Source organism: Pholcus phalangioides, unplaced genomic scaffold (genome assembly GCF_987345545.1).
Source record: "Pholcus phalangioides strain wild (caught in Gottingen) unplaced genomic scaffold, Ppha-v1.0 ptg000004l_1, whole genome shotgun sequence".
NCBI lineage: Eukaryota > Metazoa > Arthropoda > Arachnida > Araneae > Pholcidae > Pholcus > Pholcus phalangioides.
This window is the reverse complement of record NW_028301597.1, coordinates 52,711,063-52,738,647: the sequence shown is the minus strand read 5'-3', so window position 1 is coordinate 52,738,647 and position 27,585 is coordinate 52,711,063. Positions and strand designations below refer to the sequence as shown.

Sequence of the window (27,585 nt, the reverse complement as noted above, 5' to 3'; positions counted from 1 at the left end):
CACAACACAATATTTCACATAACAGCCCGCACTATATTTAATATACAGGGCGCAAAGGTAACGGGGCATATGACATTTTACTGGCGAACCATTGGTCCTAGAGGCATACTTCCAGTTGGAAAAAGTACCCGAATAATATGCAGTACACAGATATTTGATTCATATTGCCAGGAGTTGCATAATTATCAAAACAAAAACGTTAACTTTTTATATGGGCACCCTGTGCCTCAAAACCTAGTTGGAAAGTTGTTTCCCTGTCTCCAACAAAAAAAATTCAACATTTCTAAGTGCAATATTCCCTGAGATATTACAAGAAAGTTGGAGGAAAAAAAACAGCATTAGATGGGGGAAACCATTTTACTCGCATTTAACACTGTTTTTTCCCCAAATTTCCTCAATTTTTCGAATTTGCGTATCTCGGTGAATATTGAAACGTGAAATTATTTTAGTTGACATTGGGAAAGACAGAGCAACAACTTTGGGTTTTTTGGCACACGGGGACGATATAAAAAGTTTTTTTTTTTAATTTTATAACTACACAAACCCTTACAACATAAATGACATGTCTGAGTTGGACACGTGATTCTTTTTCTAGTTGTAAGTATGTCTCTAAGACCAGCGGCTCTCAGCCAGTGCTCAGAACTTCCCAGGGGCTCCGCGACCACTCAAGGATAATAAAATAAATCAATAAATTTGATTTAAAAAAAAGAGGCCTAAAGGGTACCGCGATGTAAATAATATAGAAAAAAGGGCTGCGCCATAGAAATTATACACTGACAAGGGCTCAGCGAGTCAAAAAAGGTTGAGAACCACTGCTCTAAGACTAACGGCTCGCCAGTAAAGTGCCATACACCCTGTTATCCATGCAGCCTGCATATACACGTAAAAAATAGTTTGAGATGAAATACAGTCAACTCCCGTTTTAACGAATACCGTTATAACGGGAAAAAATATCATTTTAACGAAAACTTTTCTAATCCCCTGGATAAGTTTACATAGGAACAACATAAAAATCTGGAATTCCTTTGTAATGAAATTTTGTTATTACGCAGTGATTTCTCCTGTCTCTTGGAGTTCATTATAATATGGTTTGACTGTATGGTCTGACTTAAAAAAAAAAATCTGACATTTTTGCACTAAAGTAATTGAACTTCGGCAATTTAATCTGAAAACAGTATTTTTTACTTTTATAAATTTTGGAAGGAAACAAAAGGAAGAAAGGGTGGGGAGAAAAAAAAAGGAAAATTGCCAAGAGGGGCTCGGTTGTGCGTAAATGCCTCGAAATTCCACTTGTGCTCAAGGGATTCGCGCCTCACTCTTCGTTTTATGATAAACTTTCACATTTATGAGATGTTTGACAACGGTCACGATTAATCTCTATATATATATATATATATAGCTTTCAATATTAAAATATTTCATTTATATGAAGCACAATTTCAATTATTTGACATTTTCATTTCGATTTGAACTCTAAATCTTTGGCATTTAGACATCATTTCTAACTATGAAATCTACGTGGTTTTTGTAGATTGTGAAAACACGTCACCGAATTGGTTTTACATGCGTATTATCAACACTAAAAACCATAAATTTTAGGTTGACAGATACAAAGAGACGCATTGAACGGGTTATGGACATTTCAAAGTGAAGACTTACATGAGAATTTATTGCACTTTTCTGAGAAATCAGCAGACGCAGCGAGTCTCAAATAAACGGATTTGAATTGCTTTAAATGTGGTCATATACGCCCTTTTAGAAATTTTTTTCTAATGTCCACAATATTGTTCCTGCTGGATAGGAAAATTTCATTGAAACTATTTGGGATGTTGCAGACCAGCAGCAGGCTTAAGTAGTAGGGCTGTTAATAGGAAGCTTTACAGTATCAATTAAAAAAACTTTTCTTGGAGTTCGTTATAACTGGTTTCGACTTTATTTCTTTTCATCAGAGGCAATGGATTAGCGCCCCCCCCATCAAAATTCATTAAAAAAAAACCCCTAGAGCAATCATTCTTTATATAATTTTTATAAATATATCCCCACTCAGTGCCTGCTGAAGATAGCTTTGTGCTAAACTAGATGGCTATCCGTCTGTAATTGCTTTAAAACGATGGGTTTTTTCACAAGCTTTCACTTTTCACCCATGTACTTCTTGGATTACATTTACTATCAGCACTCAAAAGAATGTCAATGAATGGTCAACAAATTTTTGCCTGCTTTCTTTACGGCAGCCCTCTTTGAATGAAAAGTCTTCGAACACACACAATTTTCTGTCTTTACAGTTACTCCATTTTGCTCAAACCTCTTATATAGTTTGTGTCAGGGCCTACTGTCACCCCCAAGTCGTAAAACCATTGAGATTACATGCAACACTTTTTTTATTTCCTTCCTCATGTTAATATTACTTGAAGGGGGGAAAAATTGCTAAAAAGATATTCTATGCATTTTGTTTGAAATTATTTTTAGTCAGAGTGACTAAAAAAAATTTAATTTCACAAACTTTTTTCTCTCTCTTCGTGGCCCCCGTATCAGTAGCCGTGGCTCCCCTTTTGAGAGATTTTCATCTGTGACCCCCCGGTTGAGAACCACTGGCCTAGACCATAGTTTTCCAACCTTTTTCGTCCCATCACCCCTTCTTCTGAAATTTTTTTCTCCCATCGCCCCGAACACAATCTAGCTGATAAGATCCTATGTTATACCCATAGCTTCTACTGCCCCTCTGAAACATTCCATCGCCCCCTAGGGGGCATCAACGCCCACGTTGGGAATCACTGGTCTAGACCATGGTCGTGATTAGTTTCAAAGGAATGAAAAGATAATTCACGTAAGTGTTGCACTTGTTATGTGTAGCTATCTATCTTTCAAATCAAAAATGAGAATAAAAATGAAAATTTTTTCTGCAAATTTCAAATTATGACTGTATTGGATGGAATAGTTTTCAGAAACCATTGTAATTTATGATTCATCTCATCTAGCTGGAACAAAACTCAAGATAGTATACAATAAGTATGTGTACGTTTATGAAGTATAAGTGAATATAAAGCCCAGGATAAGAACTTTAACAACCAAACTGCCTATGTTATCTCTCACAGGCGTGGACCTATGGGGGGGGGGGGGGGAAGTCACCATGATCACCCCCCCCCCAAGTGAAATGTGAATATGATAGTATTGCATTCAATAAATGCATTGAAATTACTCGTATCAATATTTTTGATTAAATAACAAACTCAAGAAAACTGAAAAAACTAGGGCATTTTCCTAAAAAAGGTCGGGAAGGAAAGAAAACCATGACTGCCCAAAAAATACGGGACATATGGTCACAACAATGTAAGGGAAAAACACCCCTCCAAACAGCGAGCTCTAGATCTGTCCCTGATCTCTCACCATAATACTCATGGCATATACAAAAATCTGCGAGTTTCCCTTAAATAATTTCACTCATGCAGCTTATATGCTAGAGGGGCACCAAAATGATGTCTTCCACAGGTGAGAATTTTGTCTCAAGCCTTCCCTGCTTCTTCACATGATTGCACAGGGGCTATTTATTTATATATATATTTTTTCTTATATTATATTCTATATATTTTTTTAATAAAGGGACTCATGAAAAATTGTGACCCGGGTGTGCATAGAAAACAACGACCTAGGCAAACCACATTCCCAGATGTGGACACCCATAGCTGTCTGTATAACTGCTCCATCTAAAAGCACTGTAGCCTGTATGGGATGACCGTTAAAAAAAAAAGGATAGGTCCAGGGCAATTTATTTCATAGATTTGTTAGAGTATCTCATATTTTATGATACAGACCAATGTTTCTCATAGTATTCAGATCTTGGAAGGGGCCATCACTGTCCTCTGGAACTGCATCTGTTTTGGGATCAGCTATAAACTGCAGATCTCGATACAACTAGCTTTGGTATGCAGAATATAACAATGATGTGACAAAAATGGTTACTGTAGCTGCGAGGGATGCTAGCTTGTTACCATATCATTTTCATTATAAGAGTATCTACCACATACTCAAAGAAAAGTTTTCTGAATTTTTGTTGACCTCTACTTGTCTGCCTAAATAAGCTTTGCTGGAATCTTACATCAAATAATACCTTTCAAACCAACCATGACCATGGTCTACAAAAAGTAATTTCAATTAATGTGCAGCTGGAAACCATTTTCCATTGAACACTAGACATGCTGGTAAATGGTGTAAAAAGAAATGACATATCAAGAGAAAGAATAGTAGAAAATGAATAATAGAAAACTTGGAAGCAAAACGAGAGACTGAAAATCTGTTAAAGATGCTGGCTAATTCCATTTACAGCCCCCAAGAAATAAAATTGTGAGGAGGGCAAATGGCATCATCGGAAAGTCAGCTTCTATTATCACGCAACTTCAAAATTTCCTAAGGGAAAATTTTGTTTGTGGTGCAAGATGGTGCAGAATTGAAGAATTTCTACATTTTTGTAGCAGTATGTAGCAGACATCGGAAATTGTAGCAGTTTGTAGCAGATTTTCCACTCCTGCAACATGGTTATCGTATTTCTTTTTAAACGTGCCAATTATGTTACAATTGATTACCTCTGGGGGTAAGCTATTCCATTTATTAACAACCCTATAGGAGAAAAATTCCTTGTGGCACCATAACCTCACATTGTCCTCCATAACCTCGCATTTTCGAAAAGTCTCATAAAAAAAAAGTGGCCTGAATATATATTTTTTTTCATATGAAGTATCTTAGTTATTTAAAGTTATATACAGAAGCCAAAATTTCTCATTCTTACCACATTTTCTAACCTTTGGCTACATTCTGATGCTCTATATATCTTTACAAAATTCATGAATAAGGATTGTATCATACATGTAAATGTAGTGGTATCTCACAGGGTTTCTTTTTCCCTTCACAAAGAAGTAGCAACAGTAGTGACACCATCATGTTAGGGGCAGGTGGTCCTATAATCCAATAAAGACACTAGCTGTCCCTAAAGGACAAAGGCTAGTGTACTAGTAGTTACATTACCTCACAGAAACATTTTCATTTTCTTTCCCATAAGTAGCAGCACATCTCACACTGTATATTACCCATCCTTAATATTCAACAGTTTTTTTTATACCTTCATGGTTAAGCCCAGTTAATCAAGGTTCTACTGTATAGTAGTAGTAACAGATTCAGGGGTCAGCACGGATCATGGCCTCAAAACTAGTGAAAATAGTGACCAAATTGTTTAAAAAGTGAGCAAATAGTGACCAAAATGTTTAAAAAGTGACCAAAATGTTTAAAAAGTGACCAAATAGTGACCAAAATATTTTTAGAAAGAGACCAAATGGACAATGAATTTTTATTATTACCAAATTGAATGAATTGAAATTGAATTTAGTTTTAACTTCGCATTTCAATAGAACTCATTGAAATTACTTTTTTTTTTACATAATAGTGTGAAATAATTAAATGAAACTCAAACGCATTCTGCTAACCAGAAAAGTTTTGAATAACTTATCAAATTTATCAACAACTATGTGTGAGAGAATAACTTCAAAATGGGAAAAAGTTTTCACATTCAAAGAAGGGAAAAAAATGAAATAACACAAAATTTGATGAGAGAATTTGTCCCATCTACATTCCAGTGGATTTTTCATTCATGTTATGCTATGAATGACAATATACAAAATGTACTCAAACTTTTTTAACTAGTAAAAATTTGATTTACATACCTAGGTTTGTGTAATACGTTCCAACAAATTTTAACAAATTTACTATAATGATTAAAAACCATAAAATTAAATTTTTAACATTATTTTAAATTATTAAATTAAAAAATTACTAAAATTACTGAATTATAAATTATTTAAATTATTAAATTAACTAAATTGTTTTAATTATTATACGTTGAGGGAGGGGCAATCCACCCTCCCCCCAGCGTCAATGGCCTACTGATGTATACATATATAGGATGTATATCAATTGTCATCGTGCCACACCCCTAAGACCTTAAAGTATCTCCACCTATGGCTGGACTGGGAAAAGTGGGTGAGTATACTATTTTACAGGGGGGGGGGGGGCACACAAAATTAATACTGCCTGCAAAAAAACACACATTTACTCCTTTACCCAGAAACACAGGGGTGGGAAGTGACAAAGTCCATTTCGGAGCAGCTTTGAAGCAGCAAAATTCAGGATTCTGAGCAGTTTTGGAGCCGCAAATTCAGGATCTGGAGCAGTTTTGGAGCAGCAAAATATAGGATTCGGAACAGATATTTATAAATTGGAGCAGGGAAATTAACAAGAATATTTTCGTTAACCCTCACCCCTTTTAAAAAAAAAAGCAACTGCACTGTCTTTTGATATCAAACATCTTTTCATCAGCTTTTTTGTTTTTGGTGTCTCAGGCTTTTGACAGCTTGTTTGAACGAGAGGCTGTCATAAAATTTTTCACACCAGTCTATTTAAGATGATTTTTGCTTACTGAGGGAACTATTGTCTGTCTGGAACCGCAGCACTTTAAATGGGCTAAAAATTTTCTATAAGTTTTCAATTTTTTCATACTTGGGAAGAAATTGTTGCAAAATGGGAGAGAATTTCTGAAGAATTAACGCGACGTTTGGTGATTAAGTACTTATTATTTGGCGAGATTGGTGATCTGACACTCGTTATTCGGCAAAGTTTCTAAATTAGCATTCGTAATTCGGCGGAAACACACTTTTTACTCCCAGAATGAAAATTTTTTTCACGAAACATCGGGATTTGACGCAATGACGATCGACTACAGTAATTTCTGCTGCTTCCAGAGGCGACTTTTTTTTAAACGGCAACTGACTCGCATTTGCGCTTTAAAGCTGAACGACCATTGCAAACCATTTTCAGTTGCACGATCATGGATATTATCGGGGTTTCGCGATGGAAAGGCCGATAGTTTAAATAAGGCGTACAGTTTAATAAAACACGCTCTTAGAAAGAATCGTTTCGCGGTAAGCAGGTACAAACATTTTTTGGCGTCCTTTCCGAAATTCCGGGCATACTGAAACATAATTAGCTATTTGGCGCAGTGTGGCACAGAGTTCCCACCCCTGGAAACAGTATTTTTTTGGAAACAGCCCTGTAATTTTTAACAGAAAAAGAGACTCCGCGGCCTTCCCCCGGTAAATTTCCCATGAACCTTGTAAGCACTAACGTGGCGACTTTTTTTCGCGCCAAGGAATCACCGTTTTGCGGTAGTCAATTCAAGATGGTTGACAAAGGGCACAATGAATAAACGCCAGGGCCTTCGCCACTCGACTTATCCCATTGCTGAGATCTCTTCCAGCGTAGCTTTCGCGGCAGAGTCTGGAACAAAGTGAGTGCACCTAACAGTCTGAGTGTGTAGACTTTTTAACGGGGAGATCGGCTCGCATTTGCGCCTTGAAATTGGGAACCACAGAAAACCAACTTCAGCCGACCACCACTGTGGTGCCGGTGGGGTTCGAACCCGGATCCTCGTGATGCGAGTCCGTCACTATGACCACTCGACCACCACAGGGGCTGACAAAGGGCACATAAAATATTACAAAAATATATATAATTTACATGAATCAACCTAACATGCGGCAATATGCGAAAATCGATAGAAATATATCGGGAAAATTAGGATAAAATGAACACAAAAATCGAATCAACGACATATGGGGTTTATAAATGCGGTTGATAGAATTTATGAATGCTGCTGTCAGGGTTACATATTTTAGCGCGAAAAAAAGTTAGCGCCACATTAGCGCTGACTCCTCCCGTAATTTTTAATGAACAAAAACAAAGAATTTGCCCCCACCCGATTTACCATGGCCATAATACAATTGTTTTTTCTGAAGGGGAAACACAATTTTACTGCTTCTTGACTGTGAAATTCAATAATTTTGCAAAGGAATTTTTATTGCCTTTTCTTAAATATGCCATTCCATCAAAAACGCCGTCCGAGGCATTGGCCCCCCCCCCCCCCGCTCCCAGTTTTAGATCTGATCATGGTATGTAGCAACCCGGGTCGCAAGTACGAACGGAAATTTACTATCGCCCGGGGTCGGTATCCACTCTTTTTAACAGAAAAAGAGTATACTCGGCACCTTTCCTCGTTCGATACCGGTGGAACCAGACCCCCGCCCTCTCCTATTGCGGTCATAATAGCGATTCGAGACAAAAACGTTTTAATAACTTCCGAGGTCTAAAAATGGGATTTTTTACACAACACCAAGAATGGAGCGCAAGATGTCGATATTAAGTCAACAATCAGTATCATGAAGATGCTCTAAATTAAGTTTCGGCCAGAAGCGGATAAAGGTCAGTTGACGGCCCGGCATAAAAAAAATTAATATTAGGCCCTTTCAATTAGGAAAAAAGTGTAAAGTAGGGGCCAAAGGCGCGCTTGGTGTGCCCACCGTTAAATCCGCCTCTATTTACGGCTCGAATGCATTAACCGAGTTTTTATCAGATTGATGATCAATTTTCATCTGATTTGGAAACTCTTGTGTTAAACTAAATGTTGAATTGCAGGATTCTGTGATCTTTTCATAAATAGTTCTCCTCTCGATCAAATTTGGGGCAACGGTTTCTTGCTGAGATTTAAATCCAGTTAGAAAAATAGTACGAATTTTATTTGTAGATAGAGATCGCGATTTTGAATCGGATAATTTTTTTTATTGTAAGTAAATTCAAAATACCTGCAAGCTTCTTTAACCTTGGCCAGCTACAAGAGTATTCTCCAAAGCGTATTAATAATGCGTGCTTTGGTATTCTCCCGCTGCGCGTAAGTTAGCTTCTGCACAGGCTCTCTTAAATCTTCATTTCAAATAACATTTAAAAAAATTAACAAAAGTAATGATAAAACAAACAACAAATGTAACTTGCTCGATGCTCCAAGAAAGGAATTCGGCCCTTAGGACTAAAACTTTTCAAAACAAATAAAATAAAGGATCAATTTTAAAATAAGATGAAAATGAAATAACGAGTGAGCACGTGGGGAAATAAGAATGAATGGTAGTAGGGGGAAATTCTTTGTTGTAAGTATACGCCTTTTATGCTAGTTTTTTTTCCGACCGGGTTTTCCATAAAATGACGTTAAAATAAACCGAGTTATAAATAACTTGGTTTCTTTAACCAAGGAGCTTTCTTTCCAAGCGCCTTGAAATCAAGTTATGCTGACGTCACATGGTATGCTCCCGGGAAGATAAGACGCCTTTGATCGTAGTTCAATGAAGGGAGGGAGGAAATTAGCGATATTGAACCGGTAAAGTGTTCCTCCTTGAAGAAAAGAAAAACACTGACAATAAAAAAAGCGTGCGAGACCGAGGATTTTTTTGCTAAAAAAGTGACCTCGGCCTGAAAATACGTAATAAAAGTGACCAGTTTCTAAAAAAGTGACTTTTAGGGCAAAAAGTGACCCATGCCGAGCCCTGCAGATTTATGAAAAATAATCAGCTATATATAGGGTGATTATAATTAAAGTTTTGATTCCAAAACTATACAATAAGTACTGGTCAGAATGACTTGAAAATTTGCATGGATACTCCTGAAACAATGGAAATTTCTTTTGTAAAAGAAAAAAAAGTGCAAAATGTGCAAGTAGATGATGCTGTACTTGGCCAGCAGTATAATCTATTTTGTGCAACCACATCATTTTGGCACTTTCAAAGCATCAGTGTGTGGATAGAACTTCTATCAAGATGCACATTGCAATACCAGCAAAGCAGCTGCTGAACACCCATTTTGACAATAACAGAATGGCACGACACGTGGCTAGCAGTCAGTTCACTTGACCTTAACCCTTGCAACTTCTGGCTGTGGAGGGTACCTCAAAATGTTATGAAAAGTGGTCGGATTGCAAACTTTGGTGAATTTCACGCTTCAGCATATCCCCCTATATGCTAGAAGTTCCTCAGGAATATTAACATGGGGGTGCGTTTGGTTTAATAAAGGTGAATTGCAAGCGCATCCACATCATGACCATGGCATACTCTGATCTGTTGTTGAACTAGAATTTTTGTGCTTTCACCTCATAGGCAGAACACAGTGGACAACATATTTAACATTTTCCAAGTTATAGTTATTTGTTTGATTACTTCACTTTTTTGTGATGTTTTCGTGAATTATGTAATTGTGTAATGCTATAATTTATAATTTTGCCGTGACTGCCTATTGTTTCAATTCTGTGAGCAAAATTTCCCACGTGTTGGATGTCATTAACCAGTCAACTGTCCAATTAATTTCTCCGAGCGTTACCCGCAGTGCCCACTTTTTTTTGAAGATGCGCACGCTTTTTCCCTTTTTTTCCTTTTCTTGGAAGTTTGAAATGATAAAATATTTTTTTTATAGCTCGATTGTGTCAAGACATAATATGACACCCCAAAAGTGGGGAGGGGTAGTCATAATGTCCTGTGACTAAAAGAAATGCTGTTGATGGATTTATATGGAACCATAGTAGTTGAAACTTTGCTAAAAGATATATGAGTAATAAAACAGATGCATCTTCGCAAGGGAATTGGAAATTGAAACAAAAGCGATGGGGATGCAGCTTTGCAAAACATGACAAAGATAATAGTAATAATAATCTCAGACCTTGATATACAATTGTCAACTCCATCTAGTGATGAGATAATAAAGTAGAAGGATGGCTGTATAGAGATGGCAGCACATGTATGACAAATTAATTCGTTGTGTCTATGTGAAAAAGGCCGAAAAGTCTGGGTGTCTGAAAATGCCGTCGTAGGCAACACCATTATGTATACCAGCGACAGCAAATGCCGTCTTAACCACTTGACTGGTGAAAAAGACTGAAAAAAGTCTGCGTGTCGGCAAATGCCGTCGTAGGCACCAACATTACGTATGGCAGCGACGGCAAACGCCATCGTAACCACTTGACTGGTTAATTTTACATTTTCAAGTATTTTTTCCCCTTTACTTAATAAAATTCCATTTCTTCAGGAATATTCCTATCATTTTTCAAGTCATTCTGACAATCATTCCTTTTTTATAGTGTTTTGAAATCAGAACCTTAATTATAATCACTATGTATGTCGTAAATCACCATTAATTAATCTGCATTATATATGCTTCATTAAATACATTATATTCACCTAAGTTTTATTATAGTTTTTGCAAAATAGCTTCCTAATTAAGCATACCGAATGTAACTGGAGAAAACATACATACACACACATATATATATAATGATTAATAACAACATTAAAAGAATTTTTCAAACAAAGTAATCCATTGAGTTAAGCAGAAAATAATTAAATTGCAAAAGTTGGTCTTTGTTAAGTAAGAAATATTTATTGATTAATATGGGAATAGTGTTAATTACATTAATAAACATTTTATTTTAATTAATTGTTAGAAGTTTGAATGAATTTCAGAAATTTTATTGTTTTCAATGTTAATACAATTTAAAACAAAAACCGGTTTAAACCAAAAAAACCCGGTTTTTGGTTTTTTCAAAAATCATTTTTTTACCAACCCTGGTTTCTGCAGACTTTCTGCCCACCCTGTATAAAACCCATAGAACTACCCCTCAGAGCTGTACTGTTTTTCAAGATGGTGCCAATTTATTATTTTTATTTAGGTTGCACCCAATATTAATGCTATGTCGTCATTTTGAAGTTGTACAAAATAAGTTTTGAGCATTTTTGCCGCACCACGGTCATTTTCTGCACACGAGGGCTAATTAGACCGGGACGTACAATTTATTGCCGATTCCGAATGGCAGGCTTGTTTTTTATACTCATGAAGAGGTTGGTGCACTAACCCCTTGATGGGAGACTCCCTGCGGTAGCAACTTTTTGCTGCAGTCAAGTCACCGTTTTGTACAAAATAAGTAAAAAAAAAAATTATGCCAATTTGATATTTTTTTTGTTTACTTTGTGAACTGATGAATTTACTTCATTGCCATTGCAATATCCTCATGTACATTTTTTTAATGAAAATGTATTTATATATTGATATGATTTTTATGTCAAAGTTACATAAATTCTTTGATTTCATTTGTAAGAACAGTGTTTTCTGCGACATAAATGAGATAAATTGGCCCCATCTCAAAAATGGCACAACTCTGACGGGTAGTTCTATTGGCTGTTTTACTACATATGACAAGACCTTTCCAACAATACCACTTTTGTCTGAATTGGCAACTGACATCTGTAGCAGGACAAATGCTATGAAATTCAAATACAAACCACAAGAATGGATACTTTTTATAGATGCCTCAAAATATAGTATAAAGGGAGTTCTCCATAATGGAAAATTAATGCTTTTTATTCCAGTTGCCTATTCAAATATGACTAAAAGACATTCAATATTTTGAAAAATATGTTTGAATTAGTGACACACAATGAGCACAAATAGAAAATATGCAGTGATTTCAAAGTAATTTCCAAGACATTGTGTATGCCAGGAGAACACCCCAGTATGAATACGAGTAGGAAAGCTGTGACAGAAATCCTCTTTACGAAACGAAAGATTTGGTCTCACCATTAATGGTAAGTGTGAGAAAAAAGATATACATGATGAGAAATTGGTAGCCCATCGCAATGTCCTGTTGTCTCCCCCCCCCCCCCCGTTATTGCTGGAACATTATTCAATGGTGCTAAAGTGATCAAAAGAGAAAAATAAGCCTTTTAAATTCTTTTGGAAAACATTTACAACTAGAAAATATCGCACAAATTCAGTTTTTCTCATAAAATAAATGACATACAGTCGAATTCCATTGTAATGAATACCGTTATAGCAAGAAAACAAAATCTTGTTTTATCGAACACTTTTCTAATCTCCCAGATAAGTTTTCATAAGAACAATGCAAAAACTTGGAACTCCTTTATAACAAAGTGATTTCTCCGGTCTCTTGGAGTTTGTTATAACAGGATTCGACTGTAATGCACAGGCCTGCATTTAATTTTTATTTTATTCTGTTTGGAATGTTCCTATACAATTTTAAAAGGGACTAGAATAATGATTATTGCATATTTTGCCCAGATACGCAGCATAAAAAATAAAAATTTAAAAAATCTGAAACTGCCTATAAATTGAAAACTATGCCTGACACAGAAAAACAAGTTCGATTTGAATTCAGGAGACAGATTTCCATAAGAATCACGACCATTACCTATAGAAAAATTTTCATTTTTATTTGTAGAACATGAATGAATGAACGCCAGGGTCTCTGCCACCGGACTTATCCGGTGAGCCGAGATCTCTTCCAGCCCAGCTTCGTGGCAGAGTCTGGAACAAAGTAAGTGCACCTAACAGTCTGAGTGTGTAGCTAGTGTTGTGCCTGATATTTCAGTGCTGCCATCTATACTTCAAATTGTGAGTGAAGTGTAACGATTGAATATATGTAACGTTGTAGGCCTGTTGCTCTCTGTGGCGAGACTTTTTAACGGGGAAATCGGCTGGCATTCGCGCCTTGAAGTTGGGAACCACAGAAAACCAACTTCAGCCGACCATCACCTTGGGGTTCGAACCCGGATCCTCGCATCGTGAGTCCGTCACTATAACCACTCGACCACAACAGCGGCTATTTGTAGAACAGTGTTATTAAAGAAACTTTATGAACAGCTTGCAAAGTAAAAATAAAATACAAAGGTTTTTAACAACTGGTTGTAGTGAGAAGATGAATTTTTGGAAAGAAAAAAATTTACCTGTCTTTGCGGGGAATCAAACCCACGTCTTTTCACTTTCCGGGTGAATGCCCAAGACCACTAGACTACAGAGGCAATGAATCAATGAATCTCAATCTTTCCTTGGAGCTTGTGTGCACTGAAAGGGACCGTGCCACCAGATGGTGGCAACATCAGCAGTTGTGAGCTTGGCCCCTGAATTAGGTATGTCCATCCATATACGGTCCCTTTCAGTGCATACAAGCTCTAAGGAACGATTGAGATTCATTGCCTCTGTAGTCTAGTGCGATCACCCGGAAAGTGAAAGGACGTGGGTTTGATTTCCCGCAAAGGCAGTTGAATTTTCTTTTTCCAAAAATTCATCTTTGCAACACCCAGTTGTTAAAAACCTTTGTATGGATAGTGGAGCGGGACATCCTTTCATAAAAAATCAAATGTTTAGGAGTTGCTTAGGAGCATGAATGATAATAATAAGAGTACAGGTGGGAAATTACCCACCTCTGACTTGGATGGCTTCTCAATTGACACTAAATAACAGGGCAAATTAAAATGTGTGCTAATAAATGCCAGGAGCTTGGGTGATAAGAGAGACTTTTAGAAACTACGATAGCTGTTGGGGGGGGGGGGCCCTAGACCAAGTTTTGCAGCTGGTGTTCTGCGAGAGCTTTTTTGGGGGTTCTGCAGAATCAAAAGTGACGGAACCCTGATTTTTTTCTGAATTTTTCTTCTTAATCTTTCACCTGAAGCAATTTTTTTATATGATTTCCTCGGAATTGGTATTCCCGAAACTCAAGACCTTCATGTAGATTTTATGAGGCTCTTCTTCCAAATATTAAACTTTTAAGTTGTTTCTTTGCATTTTGTGCCTCTACCTCGCCTCTCTTTTTTTGGATGTCCTTCACGATGTCGGATTCTTATCGCTTTTTCTGAATAGCAAATCCTAAATAGGGTGTGAACGGTGTATAGACAGTTCTGTGCAGTGCATTTCTGCACATGGAGAATTTGGGGACGAATCTGGAGTCTACGCCCGCACTTGCAAAAACAAAGGCCCTTCTAGTCTTACTTTTTCTGTTTTTCTTCTCTTGTGTCTCTTCCTTCTTTTCTTTTCTACCATAAACGGACCAAAGCTATAAGGGGAGTTGTATCCACATGAAATTGCGCTATTGAAATTATCTTTCATGCATTCTATACCGAGTAAACCTAATCCAAAGAGCAGACCGCTTATCCTGGGTTTGGAAGAGGAATCTAAATACAGGGACTTGCTCATGAATCGAGCAGAGATAGATTTAGAGAACAAAGGATGCAAAAGTTACGCTAAACCAGACTAATATATTTTAAATATTCTGCTTAATTATGAAAGCACAAAAGATATAAAAAAATTATCATTATCCTTAGCTTATATTGCAAAATTAGAATAAACTTGAAAGTAATAATTAAACTTAAAAGTAATGTGTAACTGAGAAATGTAAAATTATTCATTGAAAAAATGATGAAAAAAATCTAATTAACAATGAAGTATTGTAATCATGTTTTTACTTTTTCAACTGAAATATTCTTTATGCTTCTTCATTGTAGCACTGCATTAATAAACTAAATATTTTGCAGGCAAATTTTCGGTTATTATTTAACCATTATTTGTTATTTGGAGCTCTGATTTTTTTTTCCCTGCATCATATAAATGTACTTTTGAAAAATTTTAAAGCAAGGTTTTTTTCAGACAAAAAAGTAAAAATTTTGCATTTCACACTGTTTTCAATTATAATATTTATGTTCAGGATTCAAATTCATGTCATATGTTAAATGTGATAAATTTCAGGACATAAACCTTCAAATGATATATTCCAGAGGAAATTGGTAGAGTGCCAAAACTGTTCATTGAAGAAAAAAAAAAGTTTAAATATTTTGTGAACAATGAGACTCCTTATCAGCATAAATATTCAGATTTCAAATAAGTAAATTATTGGGTTATTTTATGAGTTAACTCTGATGTACTAAAATATGCATTCAACATGGCTGACACTCATTTTAATTTAATTTTTATGGCAAAATGCATGTCATAGATGTATCGCATTTGGATATATCAGAACATTGATCAAGTGCTCGCGAGCACAAAATTGGACATGAGCATCAAGCACTCTGGGTACTTCAGGGAGCACAGTCGTGCCCTTGAGCAAAGAATTGAAGATGCCTGCTATAAACCAAAGACCCATTACTCACAGTTTTCAAAGGTCTACAGTAGGTGAATATTTACTCACAAGTTTGAGTATTTTTTCAAAGAATAAGTCAACTAAACATATCCCTTGGTTATTGACTTAGCTCATAACTTTGATCGCACGCAAGTCAAGATAACATCACATAAGTAACTTAAACAAAAAAGGAAATACAGCAGTTACTGATGAGTAAAAAATAAAAATATATTTAATAAAAATAAATAAACGCATTACCTCTGGCAGCTTTAATATCAAGCACAGCTCCATTTAAGATATCCTTAAAATTTTTTATCTCAGCACAAATTTCTGATAAAGATGTTGCATCCTATGGTTGAGAAAAGTGTTTTCAGATGTTCATTAATGGCATTAAAGATTCATTATATGGCAATGAACATCACAATCATTAGCAGCACAAAATTAATTTATTAAATGAATACAGTAAAAGTCTGTTATAAAAAAACTCAATCATGAAGAAATTGTCATATCGGGCTTCTTGTTTTAAATTTCCATTTTTTGGCCTGTCAGGTTACAAATTGTTGAAAATATCATTAAAGCATATTTTAGATCATTTTGATCTAGCATTAGCAAATGAACGAAAACCCCCATTCCTAAATTTATTTTTAGTGGTCTCGCAGCAGTTGATTCTCCAAGACATTTTTTAATACAATGTCATATAATCAAACTGACCAATTGAAATTCTCAATTACAATTTCACTGTTTAATTAAATGGCTTCATGGACTCATTCACATTTTTCCACTAATATGAAAATTTTTCTTTAAATACAATTTGTTTGACACACATTCATGAACGACTTTAAGCTATAAATTCTGGTCAAATAAGTTCGTCACATATCCTGTGTGTGTGTAGTGGAAAACTGAGAAGAGAGGAAAATTTTTACTTTTCTGTGTCCATTCTTTGTTAGAAGTGTCTCAGAGTAATGGGAACAAGGAGCATATGTGATAAATGTCACTCTCAGTTCAATTCTTGAAAAAACAGAAAGAACAACTAGAATTTGAGAATTTTCAACTTGTCATAACAGAATATTTTTTGTATCTTTAACAAAAGATATTTGACAATTGTTCTCAAATCCCTGCATGATTCTTGGTATAACTCATACATGTTATAACAGACTTGCACTGTATATAGTGGAACTTCGGTTAATGAGATCAATTCGTTTTGCCAACATGCTCATTATGCAAATAGCTCATTATTCGAATCTAACTTCCCCCATAGGAAAAAAAGGAAACTGATAATTTGTTCCACAATTATTTATGCACATAAAAATGACTAACAAAAACTGCATTCAATCAATAATACAACACAATAATATAATAAATAATACCATAAAATATATATAATATAATAACATTATAAACATGCAATATGATAATATTACAAATTAACTTGCTTTAAATAGGAGGGGGAGAGAGAGAAAGAGGAGGACTATCCTTTACGAAGACTTAGGGACTAACTTTTTCTGTAAACTTATTCTTTTTGTGTGACTTTAAAAAGGAATCTGTCCCATGACACTTGCTTTTGCATGTTTTAGGATTTCTCGGAAATGGAAAAATTGCATTTACATTGGACGAATTCATTGCTTGCACACTGCTACAGATTTATTTGGTTGGTTCTTTTCTACAGACTTTTACACAGATTACCATTTACACATCTCTCAATCTCATTTGAAGTGAAAGACTCGTTTCTCTCTCTCCTTTTCCTCAGACGAGATCCCATCCAAAAGCTTTTGCTATTGCATGCACTGGGGTCTATCAATTCATCTACGATCAACTCCAGGCGAAGCAGAATTTATAAAAGAAGCTTATAATCTGACATCTAGTTTCATACCATAAACAGTTACGCTCATACAGACGTTAATTTTTTGAGTGAGGCGCACTGACTGGAAAGTGTAGAGAAGAATACTACCCACAATTCCACAGTATGCGTGTAGATGAAAGTGAAAAACTATCAGTTCAGTTGTGATAACATGACAATAAATAAAGCACAAAATGTTTTCTCGCTAACCAAAGTTCCACTGTATATACAGAAGATGTTGCTTTTTGCAATCGCAGATGATGTTATCATTCAAGTATTGTTGTTGCCAAGGTCTGGATGTTGTCGACCTAAACAATCTTGGAAAATGACTCAAAAAGTCGAAAAAATGCTTTAAAAACTAAAAAAAGAACCCTAAAATGAAAGGAAATGATATTCAAATAACGAAAAAAAAAAAAAAAAACTGTTCTTTAAAACACTGATTGTGTTTGTGAAAATGAAAGGGTATATAATCTAACTACCACTATAATTATTTCTTTTATTTCTCATAAAAATAGTATTTATCTGATTTTTGTTTCGTCCATTAATGCTTTTTCTTTTCTCTCTTTTGTTTGTTATAAATTTGCAATGTGACAACCAGTCTGGGTCTCTTGAGAATTCGGCTGATTTCTTATAAAATTCAAAATGAGAAAAAAAAAAAAAGAAATTATTCAATTGAAATTCACATGTAAAGTTATTCTTAACATTACATAAAAACTGCAAATGGATTTTTTCAAATAGACAATTTCCCAATTGTTTATTTTTCAAGTAAACAATTTAGGAATGAATTTATAAAAATCTAAAATAAAAATCTAAAAGGATGGAGATGATAAAAATCTAAAAGGATGGAGATGAACAATTTCCGCAAATAAAGTTTTATACAGAGATAAACGTCTCTCAACATCTACAGATGTTATTGGGGATATTTGAAGGGGAAAAACATCTGATCTCTCAAAATAATTCCCAAATAAAAATTACAAAAGTTGCAACAGGGAAATTGCCCAACGAGAAGACTGAAAAAATAATGTTCATAAAAAATATGGATCTCAAATATAATCAAAATACCCAATATATCACAAAAATAATAATATATAAATACACTGCCCATGAAAAAGATTATGGTTGTTTTATCTAATAACGAATAGCTTCTCGATTTATCCCACTTCTATCTATCACATTTCTGTTCAGATGTGTCAATTGTGTTGAATTGATAAGTTTCAACAGAAGAAATTTACAGAATTCATGACTTCCAGAGGGGTCATTCCATGTCAAATCACCCAGCCATGACACCCATAGTCTCAGATTTCAATGATTTTTTTTTTATTTGTTGCCTTTACCATCCTTATTAACCATGTGAAATATTATTTGCATATCTCTAAAACTTTTTGAGAAAAAAAATGTTGAAATTTATCAAAAACTGATGCAGATGACTTTTCCGAGGCTCCATTTTTAAGTGGCATTGTTTGAGAAAATAAATCATAACTTTTTTAATTTTCAATATATTCAAGTGAAATTTTCACTAAATTGTTCACAAAAACATACAGAATATGAATAAAAATAATTCATACACTTACATTTGAAATTTACATGCAAAAAAATTATGTAAACTTTGTTTTTGTGGAATTTTTCGTTAGAAAAAATACAATTTTTCAAACATATTTTTAGACCAGAGGCACAGCAGTTACCAAAACAACTTTTATTTTAAATTAAATTTCTCCTAAATATATGAATTAAATTACTGGAGAAAAAAAATAATGGTTTTTTGACCTTTAATATGTTTATTCTGGCTCGCAACACAAAATTCATCGAAATAAGACTGGATCGTTCCGATTTCAAATCATTCAACTAGACACTGAAATACAACCCATCATCCCAGATTCCAATTATTATTTTTTATTTATTGCTTCTGCCATGCTTGTTGACCATGCAAAGTTTCATGTACATATCTCAAAAACTTTTTGAGAAAAAAAATGTTTTCTAACCTCACGAATGACGTCTCTTAGGCTAACCCCATTCAAGCAATATTATTTGTAAAAATATATCATAACTTTGCAGATTTTCAATATATTCAAATGAAATTTCCACTAAAATGCTCACAAAAAAAATGCAGATTATGAATAGAAAAAATTTAAACCTTAGAGGAAAAAAGTAATTTAAATTTAATTTTTTTATTATTATTTTTTTTATTTTTAACACAATTTTTTAAACACTTTTTTTTTTGGATGCACAGCATGAATTTTCAATTTTTTTTAAATTTAATCCTATTAATATATTAAGAAGACTGTAGAAAAGTAAACATTATTTTGACAGTTAATACATTTGAGTAACAAAACACAATTGTACTTATATGACTACATTAATTATATTTGTACATTTTGACTTAATATAATGATCCATGCTTAGTAAAAAGAAATTTATATTTTATTTTTCATGTACGCTTATACATTTATTACAGTATTCACTAAATTAAGTTTCATGAGTAGTTAATGCAATAATTCAAAACAATTAATAAATTTTAAAATTCTAGGATTAAATGAATTCATGAAATAATTACAAATTTTAATGTAATGTGTCAAATGGGAGTTGGTGAAAAAAAAGGTTTTGGGTGAATAAAATAATTTTTCAAATCAAACCTTCATGTTCAGATTCTTAGAAGTGTTCAAATTCCAAATAATTAATTTCACTTTTAATTGATCTATAAATATTTCTTATGATGCAACAAAGACGAACTTTTGCAATCTGATAATTTTTGCATAAAGAATTATTTTGAATTTGATAAATCCAGATAATATTAATCATATATATAGATTAATTTTATATAATATTAATCATATATATAGATTAATTTTTGAAGTTTTTTTAACATGCTTAATTATGAAGTTATTTTACCACAACAGTGTTAAATTTTTTTTTTAATTACTTTGATTTTTACAGCATATATTTTAATAAACATATATTTAATGTATATGATAAATATGAAATGGTTATACTTGTGTGAAAAAAAAAAATCTACATTATAATATTTAACACAAGCCTCTATATATTTTTCCCAAGAAATAATTTAAAATTGCTGATAAAAAGCCAGAATATGAGGCATTAAATCACAAAGAATGAAATAATTATCAGCTACAACCTAATTGTTGAAGCTGAGGCAGAGAGTAGAATTGAAAACCTAATGTATATAATGCCTGGTGGTGATATATAAGATATGATGTTTTCTTGTTGTGACAATGATTGTAAAAAATAATAATAGCTTCTGTGAAGATATAAACTATGGCACACTGGTCCTTCAGATGGCAGCTGGTGTCTTATTTAATTATAAGACTTTATCATCCCAGCAGGTGATGATAAAGTCACTGCTGCTGCTTCATTGGGAAAACTAAAACAAAAGTGTTAGAACTAAACTGCCCCCCCCCCTGATAAAATGATGCAAGTCTCAATTATGATCTTGCTGAAGACAGAGAATGTGCTCCATAAAGTAGCCTACTCCAGGGTTAGCAAATTTTTCTTATAACACAGTTTCCATTTGAGCTAAATATTTTATATCATCATTTTGGTATTCAAAGTAAAATGTGTCAGAAAAGACACTTGAAATTTATAGTGTTGGAAAAAAAATGGATCTGACTGTCATAAAAAGTGTTATTGCAAAAGTGTAAAATCTGTTACCCATTACATCATTGGACCCATCGGACATCAATATTGAGGAGTGGAGCAAGTTCTGAACATTTATCTACTGTGTGTTTAAGCATCATAGAACTTTTTTTCTCAAAGTATGAAATATATCCGAAAGCATGCTTTAATCCTTTAAAATGTCATAAGAAAAAAATAGCAAAAGGTTTAAGGATAGTAAACTTGTATTTTTCATGTATAAATGAAATAAATGGTTGTACAAAATCAATTCCAGGGCAAAAAATATGCCATGTCTGTAGGGACAGTGAATATAAACAATAAATTAGGTGAAGAAACTGAATACTGTGAAGAGATGAACAGTGATAGTAATGTAGAGAAGTAACTTGGAAAAATGTCAATTATTAAACAAGAAGCACTTGAAGAAATAAATTCATCTCTACAGAACATAGAAGAGTCACCAATTAAACTTCATGGGGTAGCTCCACAGTGCAAGTCAAACAATGCCAAAAGAAAAGTTGAATCTGCTTGCAACACTTTGAAATCAAATGTTTGTAAAGTTTTTGAAGAATTACCAGAAAATGAATCTCAAAGCACACTTAATGAAGATATTAAACAGAAAGCAAGTATGATTATTTTGATAAAGTTAATTAGAAATAAGACTCAATTTAACCATCACGACAAGGGGAAAACTGCAAATTTTAACTCTGGCCCCTGCTTTAGGAAAGGGGAACAAGGAAAAAAATCTGAAGAGTTCAATGTCACTGAATATGCTGTGCGAAAAGCAGGAGAGCTTTTGTAAATGAAAAACAAAGGTGAGCCATTGTGTTTTTATTATAAGAATAAAAATTAAATTTCAACGATTTTATTGCAATCTAATTTTTTAATGCAAAGGTTTAAATTTTCTTTCCTAGTCATAATCTACATTTTTTTGTGAGCATTTCAGTAGAAAAGTTATGATATATTTTCACAAATACATGTAATATTGCTTGAATGGGGTAAGTCTAAGAGACGTCATTCGTGAGGTTAGAAAACATTTTTTTTCTCAAAAAGTTTTTGAGATAAGTACATGAAACTTTGCATGGTCAACAAGCATGGCAGAAGCAATAAATAAAAAATAATAATTGGAATCTGGGATGATGGGTTGTATTTCAGTGTCTAGTTGAATGATTTGAAATCGGAACGATCCAGTCTTATTTCGATGAATTTTGTGTTGCGAGCCAGAATAAACATATTAAAGGTCAAAAAACCATTATTTTTTTTCTCCAGTAATTTAATTCATATATTTAGGAGAAATTTAATTTAAAATAAAAGTTGTTTTGGTAACTGCTGTGCCTCTGGTCTAAAAATATGTTTGAAAAATTGTATTTTTTCTAACGAAAAATTCCACAAAAACAAAGTTTACATAATTTTTTTGCATGTAAATTTCAAATGTAAGTGTATGAATTATTTTTATTCATATTCTGTATGTTTTTGTGAACACTTCAGTGAAAATTTTACTTGAATATATTGAAAATTGAAAAAGTTATGATTTATTTTCTCAAACAATGCTGCTTAAAAATGGAGCCTCGGAAAAGTCATCTGCATCAGTTTTTGATAAATTTCAACATTTTTTTTCTCAAAAAGTTTTAGAGATATGCAAATAATATTTCACACGGTTAATAAGGATGGTAAAGGCAACAAATAAAAAAAAATCATTGAAATCTGAGACTATGGGTGTCATTTTGGCATTTTGCCGGGTGATTTGAAATGGAATGACCCAGAGGTAAGCTATTCCATTCATTGACAACCCTATTAGGGAAAAACTTTTCTGCAACACCACACAATCTGGAATTGACTCTTACTAAACAATACTGGTGTCCCCTTATCGAAGCAGTTGATTGACAGTGTATTAATAACTTGTGGTCCATCTTATCCATCCCATTGAAAATGCTAAACACTTCAATTATATCCCAGACACCCGCATTCCCCCAATGTAAATATATTCAAGAAATCAAGTTTTTCTTCATAGCTCAAGCCTCGTATGTCAACAAGAGCACGTGTAGCTCCTATCTTAACCCCTCAAGTCCACGTCCCTCTGTTTTTTATGGTCTCCAAAACCTTATGGGATGCTCCAGTGCAGGCCAAACAAAACCTCGGAAAAGTGGAAGAATGACTTTATAGGAGAATATGAAGAGACCATTTCAAGATTGTAACCGAGCATTCTGTTCAGCGGTGGTCAGAAAAGCAACTCTAATGTTCAGAAAACCATTTCTTTCAATTTAGATTTTTTTTATACATTCTGGTCAAAACAAATGATTCTGTGTACTGTGTTTTTACCATCTTGTCAAATTACATATTAGCAAATAGGCCTACCCAACAAACATAGTTTGAATTAAATATTGATGCTTTCAATATTCACCTGGACAAACAAGGCTTGCGAAATTTCAACACCTGCAACATATTATGGACCAAAATTATTTAACATTTTCCCTACAGCAGGGCCGTAACTAGGCAGGTGCACCTGCATAGGGCCCACATGGGGGGGGGGGCAAAAAGGGACCAGAAGGGGCTTAAATTTAAATTCTTGCACAGGGCACATGAATGGCTAGCTACGAACCTGCCCTACAGTACAAACTTTTGGAATTTTAACTACAGGCTAAGTTTACTTAGAACTAGTACTGAGCTTTGCCTATTATCTATGAAGAAAGATACAAATGAAATGATGAAACCAATATATCTATTTATATTAAACAGAAAATAAGAATAAAAGAAATTATAACCAAGTTTTTCATAACTACCCAATCAATAGGCATACTTATCTTTTATTCCTTTTCATTCTGAAAAATTTAAAAAGTGGAAAATACCCAAAAATGCCCTAAAACTTGAAAAAATACAAATGTCATCAATATCCGTCCCCTTGGTCATCACTTCACAAACTCACCGTCATCATGGTCATCTCACCGAATGTGTATTATAATATGGAGCAAAAATAGTTAATAGTTATCACTAGGGCTCTATGTCTTTGGATATTTTTTTATTCTTTTGCATATTTTGCTATTTCCAATATTTTAAAGCATATTTTGCATACTTCATGATTTTTAATAAAAAGTAAATTTTTTCCTTGCTATTCCAATCTTGCTTCAGACTAGTTTTTGCAATTCCCACCACTTACAAGAGCTCTTAAGGCTAGGATTTTTATGCACTAAAAATTGAACATCATTCCTGAAATTCAGATTTTTAAACCAATAAGTGATGACATTAAATTGTTAGAGCATAAAAATACCATCCCTCCAACTACACTGGTGTGTGGCTGTAAATAGATTAATCATCTGAATTGGTGTTGGTTATGGTGTCTCCTGGTAAAAATCGACTAAAATTGGTAAAGGGGGAAAATTTTTTTGCATTTGTGGTAAATTTCAAGAATTTTTATCACATAAAAAAATTTATTTTTAAAATTTTGTGCTTTTCTAAAGCTAAATACACTACTTGGCCAGATATTTTTATGTATAGATGACAGCACATTAATTCTGAATTTGGAACTTGCTTAAAAGGGAAATTTTGTCTCGATGAGGTTAGTTGCTCTCAGGCTCGTCAGAATGCTAATCTTTTTTTTTATTATTACAGGCTTTTGCCGTGTTCTAAAGCTGGGATTCTCCATCGTTGCCATATTATTCTTTCCCCACGAAAAACTTCAACCACAATTCTTCGGTCCAGCCTGTTTTCCTGCTGCCATCTCGTTCCTCCCCAACCTGCCCTTCTTCATGCCAGTTCTTATCATCACCATGGGTACTCGCCTCTCCATTTTATGCAGCGGATTTCTTCATCAACGCTGAATGTTGCAAACCTGTTCTTGGGCAAAGGGGTGACATCACCAACAGAGGCACTATAACGCGTCAAATACAAAGAATTTTGGAAAAGGATGCATAAAAATTTTGTTCATGCATCCTCGGGACGAGTTCTTTCCTATAGTTCGTTTCAGGTTAACTTTTCAGTGGAGAGAAAGGTAGAGAGTGTACTCCTTCACCGCAAAATAAAGTTCCCATAAATCGGAGTTTTATGATGATCATTTAGTACAAGTACAACGCCACAACAGGCAAATTGCCCAACGAGGTGGCTGACTTAAGACCCTCATAGATCCCCGAGCCATTTCCCCCCCCGGAACCCCCAATGAATCGGTACATGCGGGAATGTGCGTGTACGTGTAGTGCAACCTGACGTAAAGTTTTTTTTTTGTTTCTGTGTAATGCTTGTTATGTGTAGTGCTGCCATCTGCCATCAGTTTTTCTAACTATGAGTGAAGTGTTATGATTGAATGATTTATCGTTGTAGGGCTGTTGCTCTCTGTGGCGAGACTTTTTAACGGGGAGATCGGCTCGCATTTGCGCCTTGAAGTTGGGAACCACAGAAAACCAACTTCAGCCGACCGCCACTGTGGGGTTCGAACCCGGATCCTCGCATCGCGAGTCCGTCACTATAACCACTCGACCACCACAGCGGCTAAATATTTATACAGAATATTTCAATTTTTTTAATAATTTTGTGAAAAAAAAAAGGAAAAATATTGTGTTGAACCGATGTTTCTTCGTTTGAAATTTTTAAATTAGAAAAGAATATTGGTTACCATTATCCAAAAATCTATAGCAACCACAACGACATTTTCGCGGTATCCTAGAAATCGTCCATACCTTACCGAGGCAGCGCATCGATACATTGGTTAAGAGGCTTTTGTTGCTGTAGCAACGAGTGATGAGGTTCCCTTGTAGCTTCCTCTTCACTGCAAAGTTAACCTGAAACGGACTATAGTTCTAAGAAGATGAGAAAAGTAGAAAGAAAAACCTCTCAAACATTTTTCTCCCTTCCTTTTTTTTTTTCTTTTTACCATCTCTCATGATCACGGCACTTTGAAAAAGTGGTTTTACTACTTCGTACACTGTACTATATTTATATACACGCAGGTTGTTAAAGAATAATATCTAGGGATATCTACTTGCTTCCCTGAATGAGGGGCTGTGTAATTGTCAAATTTTGGAGTTTTTATTCCTCTGCAGATTTTTTCCCTTCTGGTCACATTCCTGAAATTACAGTACTTTCGTGGCTATCTCCCGGATTCAAAGACTGCGTCTATACGGCGCAAAGTTGGTAAAAAAAAAAAAGGTTTTTTTTTCGGTTTAAACCAGTTTTTTTGTTTTAAATAGTATTAACATTAAAAACAATAAAATTTGTGAAAAATCATTCAAACTTCTAATAATTAAAATAAAATGTTTATTAATGTAATTAACACTATTTCCATATTAATTAATCAATAAATATTTCTTACATTTTAACAAAAACCAACTTTTGCAATTTAATTATTTTTTGCTTAACTCAATGGATTACTGTGTATTTGAAAATTCTTTTAATGTTATTATTAATCACATATACATATATATATATACATACATATACATATATATATACACAGATGTTTTCTCCAGTTACTTTCAGTATGCTTAATTAGGAAGCTATTTTGCAAAAACTATAATAAAACTTAGGTGAATATAATGTACTTAATGAAGCATATATAATGCAGATTAATTAACGGTGATTTACAATATACAGAGTGATTATAATTAAGGTTCCGATTTCAAAACACTATAAAAAAGGAATGATTGTCAGAATCACTTGAAAAATGATAGGAATATTCCTGAAGAAATGAAATTTTATTAAGTAAAGGGAAAAAAATACTTGAAAATGTAAAATTTCTGTTATGAAGTTAGTGTTCTGGTTATAAGGTTGAAAGCACAAAAATTTTTGTTCAACAACAGATCACAGTATGTCATGATGTGGATGTGCTTGCAATTCAGCTTTATTAAACCAAACGCGCCCCCATGTTAATATTCCTGAGGAACTTCTAGCAGGGGATGTGCTGGAGATTGCAATTCACCAAAGTTTGCAATCTGACCACTATTTATAACATTTTGAGGTACCCCCCACAGCCAGAAGTTGCAAGGGTTAAGGAGCATCCTGTCAAAATGGGTCTTCAGCAGCTGCTTTGCTGGTATTGCAATGTGCATCTTGATAGAAGTTCTATCCACACACTGATGCTGTGGAAGTGCCGAAATGATGTGGTTGCACAAAATAGATTATACTGCTGGCCAAGTACAGCATCATCTGCTTGCACATTTTGCACTTTTTTCTTTTGCGAAAGAAACTTCCATTGCTTCAGGAGTATCCAGGCAAATTTTCAAGTCATTCTGATCAGTACTTATTGTATAGTTTTGGAATCGAAACCTTAATTATAATCACCCTGTATATAGCTGATTATTTTTCATAAATCTGTTACTACTAT

General features: G+C 34.2%; 1 protein-coding gene across 8 annotated transcripts in view; it reads right to left on the bottom strand.

Moving 5' to 3' along the window:
* LOC149087828 (uncharacterized) overlaps window positions 1-27,585 on the bottom strand; it is a 337,458-nt gene that overhangs the window by 47,537 nt on the left and 262,336 nt on the right. For all 8 annotated transcript variants that reach the window (XM_089231745.1, XM_089231740.1, XM_089231739.1 and 5 more), the window contains one exon: window positions 16,073-16,163. In XM_089231745.1, coding sequence (XP_089087871.1) covers window positions 16,073-16,163 — 91 coding nt within the window. The remainder of the gene's footprint in view (window positions 1-16,072; window positions 16,164-27,585) is intronic.